Below are 12,880 nucleotides of genomic sequence, written 5' to 3' on the forward strand. Positions count from 1 at the left end.
AAACAGCTCAAACTTGGATGACGAATTTGCATTATGTCATTTTAACATGGGATTGTGGGCAAGTGTAAGGCAACACATTCTTTTGGCAATACATCTCTATGGCAGGATGTACTAACTGGCCCGCAAAGCAACACAAAAACCATACAGTCATGAGAGACAGATAAAAACACACATACTCTAGCTGCATCAAACCATTTTTCTTTCTGCCCAGTGTTTAGGAGACACCTGCAGACCCATGAGAAATGCCCAGTTCTGGCAGATAGTGCCATATATGGAGTACTCGTGTACTTCTACAACACATGCAGAAATAGAATAGGAACAAACACTTCATCAGCTGAGGATCCCAGGCAGGCTCTGTTAGCTTGTTGAAGCCTTGCTGGCATTGGTCCTCCATGTTTGTTCACTGACAGTGTGAAGAATTGCCTTCATCACCTCTCTTGCCAATGCCTTTTTCCCAGTCTCATGGGAGTAGTGCACTCTAGGCTTGCTGCAGCATGTATTTGCATTGTGAGTGGTGAAAAAGAGCAATTGGATGTATGGGGTTTCTTTTTAGAAAGCTGGTTTATGCTCTCTGATAAGGTTTGGCCTTATTTTTATCAGGATTAACCTCTAAGATCCATACTTGAAGTTAAGCTCTAATGCCTTTTTGCCTAACATTACTGACTTGCATATATATATATGCATATCAGCTTTAAAAAGCTTTCAGAGCACTTCTGTGAATAAAATTAATACTAGTATGCTTCAAGTGTGCAAAATATTTTGGGAGAGCAGATCTGGTATGAAGCATGACACTGGGTTCCAATTTTTGTCCTGCCAGTGCCTAACTCCACCTGCAATGGCTTTGATGAGGCTCTTCCCAGGGCTTACAGAGCATCACCAGGAAAGCAGATCTGTTTTGTCGCTACTGTTCGTTTGGCAACGCCTCAGTTTTTAAAGGTAAGGGCATGTCCTTGATCCCATACTCACCTGGAATTATCAAAATGGTAGTGTGCAATATTCTCAGTTTTGCTAATTGAATGGATTACGGCTATCACATTTCATGCACAGAAATCCAGTGAAGAGGATTATCAGGGTGAGTAAGGATCTGCAGAAGTGGTGCCTCTTCTCCCCTTCTTGCACTGTGAGCCCTGGTTGTGTGAGGAACAGCAGTGTCACTTCACAGATATGCTGTTGGTATTCTGTTCCTCCGATGGGACAGCACACAGATGGTTCTCATTTTGTGTCCCTTGGTGTCTTCAGGTCACTGCTCCCAGTTTACCTTCTCCCAAATCTACATAGTAAAATGGTTGTTTCTGGAAAGAATAGACAGCACAACCTGATGCCTGACACCATGTTTCCCTAATTAACAAATGTGAGCTGCTGCATCGGGTGTCCTGTCCTCAGGGGTTAAGAGGTTAAAAAGCTCATCTGAGACATGGTCTGGATGAAATCACTGCCCCCTGGCATGGCTCTGTCACTGTACAGAGACTCAAAGGCTCCTGACTGATTCACGGCCCTGATAGCACGTAGGGTCCCTGCTGGGTGCAGGAGGACACCTCCCATTAATCTAACCACAGTTGTCATGCTAGGAGCAGATGACAGAGTCATGGTTCTCTGAGAACACTGAAAGCAGTTCCCTCATTGTTGGGTAACCATAATCTTAAAATGCTCACAGAATCAAAATGGGCTGCACAGTATGACAATTGACCCAGGGATTGTGAGACATCAGCTGCTAGAGCACACAGGAAATCCTAAACGCTGATCTCCCCAGGTCACCTGGATGAGTCACATAACCCCTGGTCCCGATTCTCTCCTCTCAGATGGAGGCAGATCTGTTTATCTGACTGGCTGAGCACAGCAGAATCAGCACATTAGTTTCACATAACAGTGTTCTCATGGTGCACCTGAGCAACTCCTGAACTGTAGAGTGTATTATTGCCATCAGCATGGATCTGGGCGTAAAGTGGAGAGAAGAAGAGAGGAATTGAAGCTATGAAGCCTTTGGCCATTGTGCAGCCAACAACTTTAATCACTTACTTGAACATTAATAAGTATAAAGGGAATGCTTGATGACATATTCTCCTCTCAGAGCGGGTTAGTGGCCCAAAAGACTTCTGTCCCTGTGGACAACAGCAGAGAGAGGAGTGGTGGAGGAGGTGATGGAAAGGCATTTCTGAGCCCACGGTCCAATGGAACACAGTACCAAGAAGCAGGGGGACATCAGGTGACAACAGACAGGCTGTCCTGAATAGCACCAATGGAGAGTCTCCTGGAGGAGAAACTTGCACTCCTGGTGTAATCCCGTGCCTTTGTGCTTTAAACCAGGAAGAACCCAGGCCTTTTTTCCCACTCAGAAATGGGGGACAAATGCCCACTAAAAGCAACATCCTGTGGGAGCTTGAGGGGAGTGGTGAAGGTATCAGATGGGGTGGGAGGAACTGGGGTCAGATATGAGCCCAGTGAGAGAAAGGGCTCAGTGACATGGAAACAAGTGTGATAGATTGCTCTTTGGAACTAACAAGGAGTGTATGAATCTATTCTGTACTGTGTATTTATAGCTTACAAATGTAGATGTAAAGGTGTGAAGCTGCAACTCTCAATAAGTTGTTTTCTTCACCATACAGGAGATGTGCATCGTGGAAGAGCCTTTAGAGGAATTCACGTCAAGACACAGTCTGGAATGGAAATTTTTATTCCTAGATCACAGGTAGGTGACAAGAAGAGCGATCCTGACTGTGTTTTGTGTTTGTTTACTGCTATTTTCTTAAGCACAATTCTCTCAAAAGGTGTTATGTTTCACATCTAAATCATGTGAATGGGAGAGTTACTGCTAAGACAAAAGCTAACGTTAACTATTCTACCTTGCATTTATTTTTATCTGTCTTCTAAAACAAACCACTTTGTTTCTCAGGTTGAATTTGTGATTAGCATATCCTTGTTTGTTTTAAAAATATCAGTGGACCAAAGCATGTCCCGTAGCAAAAATATACAACTATTATACAACTGTGGAAATAATTCCCTCAAAACCCAGCCCATGTTTGCATGTGCAGTTCCCACTGACTCATGACTCCAATACCACAGGTCCTCACATGAAGGCCCCTTAGAAACCAAGCTAGTTTCCACAAGCACTTTTTCCCTGAGAAGAAGGAGCTATCACAGGCCTTGTGCTGGGGGCAAGGTGCCCGCTCTTTGGGCTTTTGGCACATCCCTGTCAATATGCAGAACTGCTGTTTGTTTTGTGGTTGTATGGGTTCACTTCTGTTGTGCCCGAATGCAGAGCACCGCCGATCATAGGATACTTGCCTTTTGAAGTGCTGGGTACTTCTGGCTACGACTATTACCATATAGATGACCTAGAGCTGCTTGCAAGGTGCCACGAACACTGTAAGTATCACATAGCCCAAGTTTCTGTGAATTAACCAGAGTATACCTTTTTCATGGCATATGGTTGCTGTTAAGGTAGATGTAAACTCAGACAGGGAGAGGTATACAGGTACACAGCCATGAGACCTTTGCCTCATGGCTGTATACCTTAGTGGAGTTGTAGCAGATTGGGTGCATCATTGCTGATCAGCTGTGATTGAGGCCAATTCCTCTAGCTCTGAGGAGAGCACTTTCACCTTCTCTATTCCAAGCAGCAGTTAGTGAGACTCACTGAATGGATAAAATATGCCAGATTTGACTCCTGCTTTATTAGCCAAAAATATACAGGAATAGTTCAAGCAATCTCTGTGGAGATTGTATTTTGTAAAATTCTTGCAGACTATTTACCATAATGCTGATCACCATTTATTTGGCACTACCTGTGATTATTTGAATATAATCTACTAAGATTTAAGTGGAAAGCTCTTTTGTGAAGTGAAGAAAAGGAGGCAATCCTTTTCAAATATTTGGTTACAAATCTGAGTGGAACATCTCAGTCTTACTGCCTCTGGGTGGCCTGAAAATATCCAGCCAAAATTAGTTTTTATAAGTTGACATTAAAATATAGAAAGGTTAAATATATGCATGTTTGGGATCCTCTTGAAACCCTTGGAACAAAAGCAGAGATCAATTTTGTCCTTGAATCTTTGAAACCTGTAATGCAACACAGTTTACTACCCTTCAAATTCTTGTCTATCTGTGAATTTTCTTTCAGTTTCAAATGATTTCTGTTTGCATTATGTTATCTCCTGTACTCACTTCATTCTGTACAATCACTAACATCTATCTGTACAGAAAACTTATCTCCACAAGCATTTTTATCCAGTACTTTACTGCTACAGGTCTTCAGATGATTACTACTAGAAACTAATCCCAGGTGCCTTATTAGGGAGTATGTGATCAGCACATAAGCCAGCGAGAGTTATGTTTAAGTTGTAGCAGACATTAATGTGTTAGTGTTAAAGCTAATTTTCCTGCTAAAGAATGTGCTGTTCAAATTGCCAGAAGAAGGAACCCAAAAGATGCTTAGGAGTCAGTGGGGCTGTGGATACCTTTGTCCCACTTCTCAGCTTTCATGACCTTTTCACACTGGTGACTGTGCTACTAGCTGTGTCTGCTTTCTCCTGACAGTGATGCAGTTTGGCAAGGGGAAGTCGTGCTGCTATCGGTTTCTGACCAAAGGACAGCAGTGGATCTGGCTCCAGACCCATTACTATATCACATACCACCAGTGGAACTCCAAGCCAGAGTTCATTGTGTGCACACATATGGTGGTAAGGTATGGAAACTCCTGTCAAGCAGTGGGACATAAAGGAGAGTAAGATAAGGGCATCCTCACAACTGCAAACTTTTGTTCTTAGAAACAAGAACTGTCTTCTATATAACAAAAATGAAGCCTGAGCTTTCTGAATGAAACATGTTCATTGCAGAAAAACAATTGGACTAAGCGTTACTGTATACTATGCTTCATTAGTTGTCCACAAGCTTAGGAGTAGAGTAACTGTTGCATTTTTCCATTTTCTGCAAAAATAGGGAACAGGCAGATCCCTCAAGCATTCCATTCTTTAAATTCTTATGTGTTGCATTTTAAGAGATGTGTGGAAGCTTTTCAGTGAAGTTACAGAGTAGCCTTAGGATGTGAACTTGACCTCACCTGTTTAATCCAGTTCTTGACTTCAAGAAGATAGGTTAGAGAAAGAAATGAAAATTAAAACGTAGTCTTTCAAATGCTATGCAGTTCCATCTGATGCAAGTGAGTTTTTAAACTGTTCATTTAACTTGTAAGATTTTACAGTAATTCATTTCTCCATTTCCTTGAAGCACATTTTATGACCATCACCTTGATTCACAGAACTGTATTTTGCGTTCAGTTATGCAGATGTGCGGGTGGAGAGGAGACAGGAGATGGGCTTGGAAGAAGTGTCCTCAGAGGTTGTGTCCTCAGCACTAAAGGTACAGTGAGAAAAGTTTTTTTCATGAATACATGTAGGAATCACAACTTTTTCCTATGCTAATATCACTGAAGACTTCAGCGCTGTCTTTCTGGGTAGGTTCCCTAACAAGTTCAGTATTCATTGCTCACTTGACTAATTTTAAATTAAATTGGATACATTCATTAAAGCTCACCTCAGCAACAGTTCATTGGACAGCACATTAAGTAGGTGTTGGTTCGAAGGGACATTGACACTGGTGTCCTGGTCTTCTGTTGGCCTCCCTGGGATTAGTTCTGCTCAAGTCATACAGGCCAGACAAAGAATTGAGTCAGCAAGTGTTGGTAGATGCATTTTGAAATGTTTTTCCCCTGACAGATGCAACAATTATTCTCTTTTTTGTTTGTTTTAGGACAGTGGCTCCAGCTTGGATCCTGAACAGCACTTTAATGCGCTTGATATTGGTGCCTCAATCCTCAGTGCTAGCCGGACACCTTCGGTGTCATCCAGGAGCTCACCAAAATCTTCCCACACACCCAAGTCTGACCCAGCAAGTGAGCAGTTTTCCTGGGTTGCTGCATTATTTTACATTTGGCCAAGTTATAGAATGTGTGTCTATATGCCACAGCTGCTAATGTAATAGTTATTGTTGAGGTATTGATGATACATGTGTTTCACTGACAGTGAAGTGCGATGAAGGAAGGTCTAATGTAACCATCCATACCCTGGAAAATGAATATCAGGCTAGCCATGAGATTGCTGTTTAGATCTGTTAAGAAAGTAAGGACTTGTGTCTTCAGATTTGTGGATGCCTGTATGAGCAATGCAAGGCCTCTCCTGACTTACTTGAGTAATAGCAGCCAAAGGCGAGAACTCTTCTGGCCAAGATTCAGGATGCTCCAGCCATGACTTGGGTACACCTTATGTGCTCTTTCTGCTTCTTGGCCTGAAAGAAAAGCCAGTGAGCTAAATCCAGTTATTCAGTCCATACAAAGGGAGCTTTTGGGTCCTATCCTTCTGCTCATTGGAGCATAGAGCCTTAATCTGTCTCTGACTTTTGTCTTTGCCCAGACTCTCCTTATCAGTTTAATTCTACTGCCACTGAAGCCAACAAGAACAGCCTCAGCTCCAGCTGGAATTCAGCCAGGCTACAATCATTTTTAGTTAGGTCTCATAATCTTGACTTCCAGTGGTGATGATTTGCAGTTTGTGAGAACTCACCAGAAATCACTTTTCCTGCAGCTACACCAACAAAGCTGACTGCAGAGACGAGCACTCCCTTGCAGAGAACATCCAGCACGCAGCAGGACTTATCTACACACAGGCTCAGCCAGCCTACCACTCTGCAGGTAACTTCCAGAGGGCCACAGGGACAGGCAGAAGGCAGAAGGCACGTGTCATGTATGCAGCTTAGCAAATCCGAGCAACTTGCACAAATGCCAGGGCATTAGAAGAAACATAGAATTTAAAGGAGCCAAACTTACAAATAAAGTTTTGCTTTGTTTGTTTTGCTTTGTTTTTAACCTAGGCTTCCTTGCCTTCTCAACCTTCATGTGAGCTTCTCCCACAACAGTTGCTGCCTCAAGCAACTTTGCAAAGTCAGCCTGCACCACTGGCACAGGTTAGTTGGGGGGTGGGAAGTGGAATAGGTCACTTAACTGTCTCCTGCTGCTTTCTCCCTTCATCTAATAAATTCATTACAGGAATCCAGGCCCTTGAGGGTTTTTAGACAATCTCTTCAGTAGCTAAAATCAAAAATCCACTAGTTCCCAAATCTTAAAATGCTGTGGCAAAGTAATCTGAACTGTACACTCGTGTGTTTAAATATTTTTCTGCACACATTCTCAGCAGAAGTCCAAGTGCATGTAGGTTCACACATCTACTTTGCAGGATGACAGAAAGCAGAGATGGGAAATCAGTTTTCAACTTTGCTTCTATGTAATCGCATCCTTTCAGAATCACAATGAGAATTAAGAAAACAAAAGCTAACAAAGGCCCTGCTAAAACACCTGTTTGACTGCATGGAGGCAGAAGCAGAACCAGCCAGCAGTAAGGGGAACACTGAGAGCACAGCAGCGCCCGTTTTGTGAGTGTGCCAGCAACAGCAGGACATGTTCTAGACTAACAAATCCCTCCACTTAAATCTTTAACCCTGTATCTCACATGAGGGTGATGGCTCAGAAAGCCATCTCAGTGTCTCATTTTTTTGGGCTGATGGTTGATGATTGGACTAGATGACCTTAGTGATCTTTACCAACCTTAATGATTCTATGATTCTGAGATTTGCAGTAGATTTTGAAGGAGCAAATTGGAGCACCATGTTCCCATCTCATTGTTTGTGCCCTGTAGTTGTGCTTTGATGAGTGTCCCATCACCCTCTGATTTCAGAAATGACAGAGTCCTGGACCTAAGCTGCTGCTGCTGTTTATATGCTGTCTTCTTTTGCAAGATCTCAGTGCTTCTTCCAGTAACATAAAAAAACATAAGAAGTCCTGAGGATTCCTGCTTTAAAATAACAAATTCTCATTTATCTTTTGTATTTAATATTCTTTTCATGATTCCACATCAGCATGCGGTGAAGGAACAGCATATCAATTATCTGCTCTGAGCAGTCATTTTCTTTTACAGATATCCCTCTCCTTTACTCATTAATGCACTTCCAAACATCAATTAGTTTATTTATTGTAACCCTGTGCATGTTCTGCATGACTTTTTTTCTGCTTTCCTTTCTTCTATCCCTCAGCCCTTGCTGGAGGGATGCTTTCTGGTTGTTGACCAAAGGCCCTGCCGCCTCCCTGTCCCAGCACAACACTTTTTGGTGCTGCAGCTCCACCTTCACCACCAGACCGTGGTGCCGTTCTGCTGCATGGCCACAAGTGCAGTCCTGACTGGCAATTTCTAAAATGGGGGAAGCAAACCTTGCCTACTGAATGAACCTTAAAGCACTAGGTGCTGCCTGAATGTAAATGGTTCACATTAAATGAAGTGCTCCCTATTAGAATATTTGTTTGTTTGTCTCCCTCATTGTAATAAATCCCCTACAACACAGCGGATGCTGATGACTGAATAATAATCAGCGCTAATAATTCCAGTTGGGATTGCGCAGGTGTTGTTTGGTAGCAGTGAGAATGAACGAGTTGTTCCATGGACCTCAAAGCCAATGAAACCTGGCTTGCAGGGACTGTGCCCTGCAGGGCTGTGCACTAGGGGGTCCTCCTTCTCACTGCCTGGCCAGAGCTCACGTGGCATCACAGCAGCACGGTGGTGTTGAGGCTCTCACAACTCTGCTGCACGTCTCCAGCATTGGGCAGTAGGCTTAGAAGTAGGAAGGCAGAAGGAATTGAAAGGTTCATTTCGTTAGGAAGCCAAGCAAAAAAATAGTCTCTTTCCTTTACCCAGCTACCGTTTTAATGAAACTTGCAGGAACAGAATATCTTTGAGGCATCCGTCCTTCTGCTCAATGGGGGAACACCTCAGCTTGAATGATTCTGCAGGAATCTTTTCCTCCCTGGATTAAACTGTGATCCTCTGCAATTATAGATATCTCATAGGTTAAGTCTGTCATGTTTGGCTGTACCTGGGAAGCTGGTACAGTCACCTGTACCATGCACTTTTCTGAGGATCCCAAGAAGTTTGCAGTTACCTGAGTGAGATGAATGCCAACTTTATCTGATGCTAATGGCAAAGTTAAAGCAGTGCTGTGCTTTGTTGTGGAACATTTTGAGTTAAGCTATTTTAATGTATCATATAATTACAGATTTCTTCCTTAATTAGTAGAGCAGCTGATGATCTTGAGATAAATACTTTGTGGTGCAGGTCAATTGCTATTAGTTTCTCACTGCACAAAAACAATAGAAGCTTTGTAGTCACAGGGATTAATGCAAGAATTATCAATAAACTTTGGTCTTTGAGTAGGAAAAAGCAAGGAAGGAGTTTCTCGTCCTTTTCATTAGCAGCTCTCATCTGGTAGACCAGCTAACTGCTGTTAGTGGGAAACAAAAAGATAATACTAAACAAATATGTTACATATAAAAAATGCTGAATAAAATAATGGACTAATGATTTAAAATCAGCAGTAATACATTTTTGTGCACTTCACCAACCAGCACAGAGCTACAAAAACAGCCATGGGAACAACATGCCATTTTCAAGTTCAACAAGACATAGCAAAATGCCTTCTTTCTTTTTCTCCTTTCTTTTTTCCTGGATGCTCCCAGCACTGTGTCTTTTCAAAGACATTTTGGATTCTTGGATACCCTGATAACAGAAAAACACACTGATTTTTTTGAAGCCATAACACTGTGGGTTTTTCTCAAATTGTGTTTTTTACTTTTGGAATATGAGCTTGTGCAAAGCAACAATTCCAAAGCCAATTAAAGTAATAATGAGTTTTGGTGGACATTGAGTCATACCTGTATACACCAAATAAAGTGGAGAATTTATGGCCATGTTGTCCCCTCTGTGCTTATGGAGTCATTCCACTTGGTGTGAGGCATTGCTGCTATGGAGGCTGCACTTTCTTCTTGACCCTCATTAGTGATCTCCATTCTACATTATTATCTAGAATAGCCTTTCTCCCAGTGAGCTGAGCTATTTGTTTTACCTCATGTATAAAAATAGCTTAATGAGTATTTCTTGCAGCTTGGCCACTACACAGTGGCAGAAATCTAGAAAATGTTTACTGTGGTGAGCTGTGTAACAATCTTATAGTAAGTAAACAGCAGAATAAAGCATTGCACCACAGCTATTTCTGCATGGAAGAAGTTGGTAAAACACATTTGGAATATACAGCTATGCTGTGCTACGGGCTCCAAACTACAAACCAATGATAAAAATGCACTCATTTGCCATCCACTTAAGATGCTCTTGATATTCTAAAGCAGCATACTCTCAAAAACGGGCATTCTGACAATTCCCAAAACAGAACAGGGTCAGTTGTAAGCAGATCACTGTAAGTGAAGCAATTTAATATATGGGCATAAAATTGAAAATAGAAAAGATTTATCTCTGCCTAGATGGTAGTGTATTACAAACACATATTTTAGTCCTTTGATTGTGCTTTGCAGTCAAAAAACCAATAACTTCTTACAGAATGATGTTGCGTGAAGGCCTGTTTTCTTTGTAAAGACTCATTTTTCTTCCTTTTTTCTAGTTCTCTGCCCAGTTTAGCATGTTCCAGACCATCAAGGACCAGCTAGAGCAGCGAACACGGATCCTGCAGGCCAACATCCGCTGGCAGCAGGAGGAGCTCCAGAAGATCCAGGAGCAGCTCTGCCTGGTTCAGGATTCCAGCGTGCAGGTGCGTTGCTGCTAGGAGGACTAACTAGCCTCCCATGAAGCACTTGATAGGGCTGGTGACTAAAAATTAGCCCCGGGGCCACTGGTGCACTGTGTCCAACCTTTTCACTTTCTTGGGTTGCACTGAGTAAAGAGGAATTGTCCTGGGCCATGTACACTTAGGATGTTCCACAAGCAATGCCTCTTATTTATTTCCATGGTAAATGCAACCCATACAAAGAGCACAATAACACTGTTTGATAGAGCAAATTCTTGGCTACAAAACACTGTTTTTCACCACTAGTTATGCATTTTCGCCAGCCATGAAGAAGCATTCCTAAAAATCTGCATCAGAGAAGGTGAGCCACTGTTCCACAGCTGCTACGATGGCATCGCTGCTGATACACACCACCCACCACCTCACTATGGTGATATATTTGCTAAAATGGGGCTTATGAAAGTCCAGTAGAGAGGCATAATCAGATTTTTGAATTATCTGATTGCAACTCTATACATTCCACTTGAAAATTTTCAGTTAATGTATTTGTGCTGATTGAAAATGGAGTTGCAAATATACCGAAACACTGATGATTTTTTTTTGCAATCTTGAAACCTGCTCTCAAATTCCTTTATCACAATGGAAAGCACCGCTGCATACTTTTTGCTGTTCACAAGACTGTGTTAAGCCAGTGTATCCAAATCCATAACATTATTTACCATAATTTGAGTTAGCACTGCACTGCACCCCATACTCCGGTTTCAGCCCAGATATGGTTAATAGCACACAGTTTGGTCCTTGCTGAGTGATGGTTGTGCACATGAGCAGGAAGAGCCACTGCCTTTATAGTGAGGTGTAGGGTGGCCAGGGGGTGGGCTGTACTGAGAGCTGTGCCTAGCCACATGCAGCTCATGGGCCATGGGTTGGACATGCTGGGGCTATGGTATATGGACATGAGAAAGCCAACTCATTTGAATGAGGATGTTGCCCTCTGAAAGCCTCTTGAGTAGCCTACATCAGGAAAGATTAAGAGCTCTCTGGAAGAAGAGAAGAAAGAAATATCTCAACCGTAGTGGTGGGGGAAAGAATTTGAGTCATTTACACTAATGTTTTAATACTTTATCTACTGAGTCTTCTGAGTGAGCAGCTGTAATGGAAGCATGTTCATGTTCATATTCAGCACTGATTGTATCTCTCCAGTTCATTAGTTTCCATCAATCTACTGCATGTTTCATGGGGACATCAAGGGTGCTCAGTACCGTGTCTGTGCCTCCCTCAGCCACCAGCCCTCCTTCAGACACTCCCCAAATGCTCATCTCTTTCAGATCACTCATTCCCTGTTTTTCTGACCCTACCACAGCTGGGATACAGAGTACAGGAAATGAATTCCCTTCTCATATTAAAACCTCCAAAACCTCTGCTGCTGTTCATTCCTTTACAGCTGGGAGGTGTCTAAATGTATTTGTCACTGGACCAGCCCAAGCCTTTAGGGTGAAACTGACTGGGACTGCTGTCTTATGTCTTTGATGTCTTCTGCACAGAGCTGGTACAATGTCTGCTTTGTACTACCCCTGATCCCTACTGCACCGGCAAGTTCAGATTAGTACGGTACATCTCAGGTTTCTTTTAATGTCAAATGTAAGAAATCATCCACTTTTATGGAAGTTTCCTAAAAGCAGGTTGATTACTGCTTTCCTTATTATGTAACTATAAATACCCTTGCTAGAAATGTTGCACTGGGGACCCATTGTGAGCATTGTATTAACAAGGTTTTTAGAAGACAAGCTCTGCCACAGAAATTAAGGTCTCAAAGAACATTTTAAGCACAGGATGAAAACATGGGACCTGGTGAAGCCAATGGGAAATTTGCTTCTGACTTGCACAGAAATAGAATCTCACCTCTCATCAGCACCTGTGAAATGCATTTTCATGCATTAAAACCATTTGGGATTGTATGTTTAGGCAATTAAGGGATTGGTGAAGCCAAATTTGAAACTTTGCCACCTAAGATACTGAACTTGCACTATATAAGGCAGCATAGCAGTGCAGGGTCCTAGAAGCAGGGCTCCCTGTTTCTGGTTCCATATAAACATATAGGCAGACCAGGCTTAATTTCAGTGCATTTCTTCTATTGGTTCTGGAATGACATTGACTAGCAGGAAGGAGAAGTCCCTCTGCAATTGTCCAGAATATTCAGAATCTTGGCATGTGTCTGAAAGCTATTATTATTATTATGAATATCAAGAGACATGATATTTTCACTTCTTCTAAT

At 42.3% G+C, this 12,880-nt stretch overlaps 1 protein-coding gene across 3 annotated transcripts in view; it reads left to right on the forward strand.

The window, feature by feature from the left end:
• Positions 1–12,880, forward strand: part of NPAS2 (neuronal PAS domain protein 2) — a 95,475-nt gene that overhangs the window by 72,386 nt on the left and 10,209 nt on the right. For 2 of the 3 annotated variants that reach the window (XM_003203152.4, XM_010727760.3), the window contains 9 exons: positions 818–936; positions 2,604–2,686; positions 3,257–3,363; positions 4,534–4,681; positions 5,274–5,355; positions 5,746–5,887; positions 6,576–6,682; positions 6,862–6,954; positions 10,486–10,632. In XM_003203152.4, the coding sequence (XP_003203200.1) occupies positions 818–936; positions 2,604–2,686; positions 3,257–3,363; positions 4,534–4,681; positions 5,274–5,355; positions 5,746–5,887; positions 6,576–6,682; positions 6,862–6,954; positions 10,486–10,632 (1,028 nt within the window). The remainder of the gene's footprint in view (positions 1–817; positions 937–2,603; positions 2,687–3,256; positions 3,364–4,533; positions 4,682–5,273; positions 5,356–5,745; positions 5,888–6,575; positions 6,683–6,861; positions 6,955–10,485; positions 10,633–12,880) is intronic. The other variant, XM_010727756.3, reaches the window with a different exon arrangement.

The sequence above is a fragment of the Meleagris gallopavo genome, chromosome 1 (genome assembly GCF_000146605.3).
Source record: "Meleagris gallopavo isolate NT-WF06-2002-E0010 breed Aviagen turkey brand Nicholas breeding stock chromosome 1, Turkey_5.1, whole genome shotgun sequence".
In the NCBI taxonomy this organism is placed as follows: Eukaryota; Metazoa; Chordata; class Aves; order Galliformes; family Phasianidae; genus Meleagris; species Meleagris gallopavo.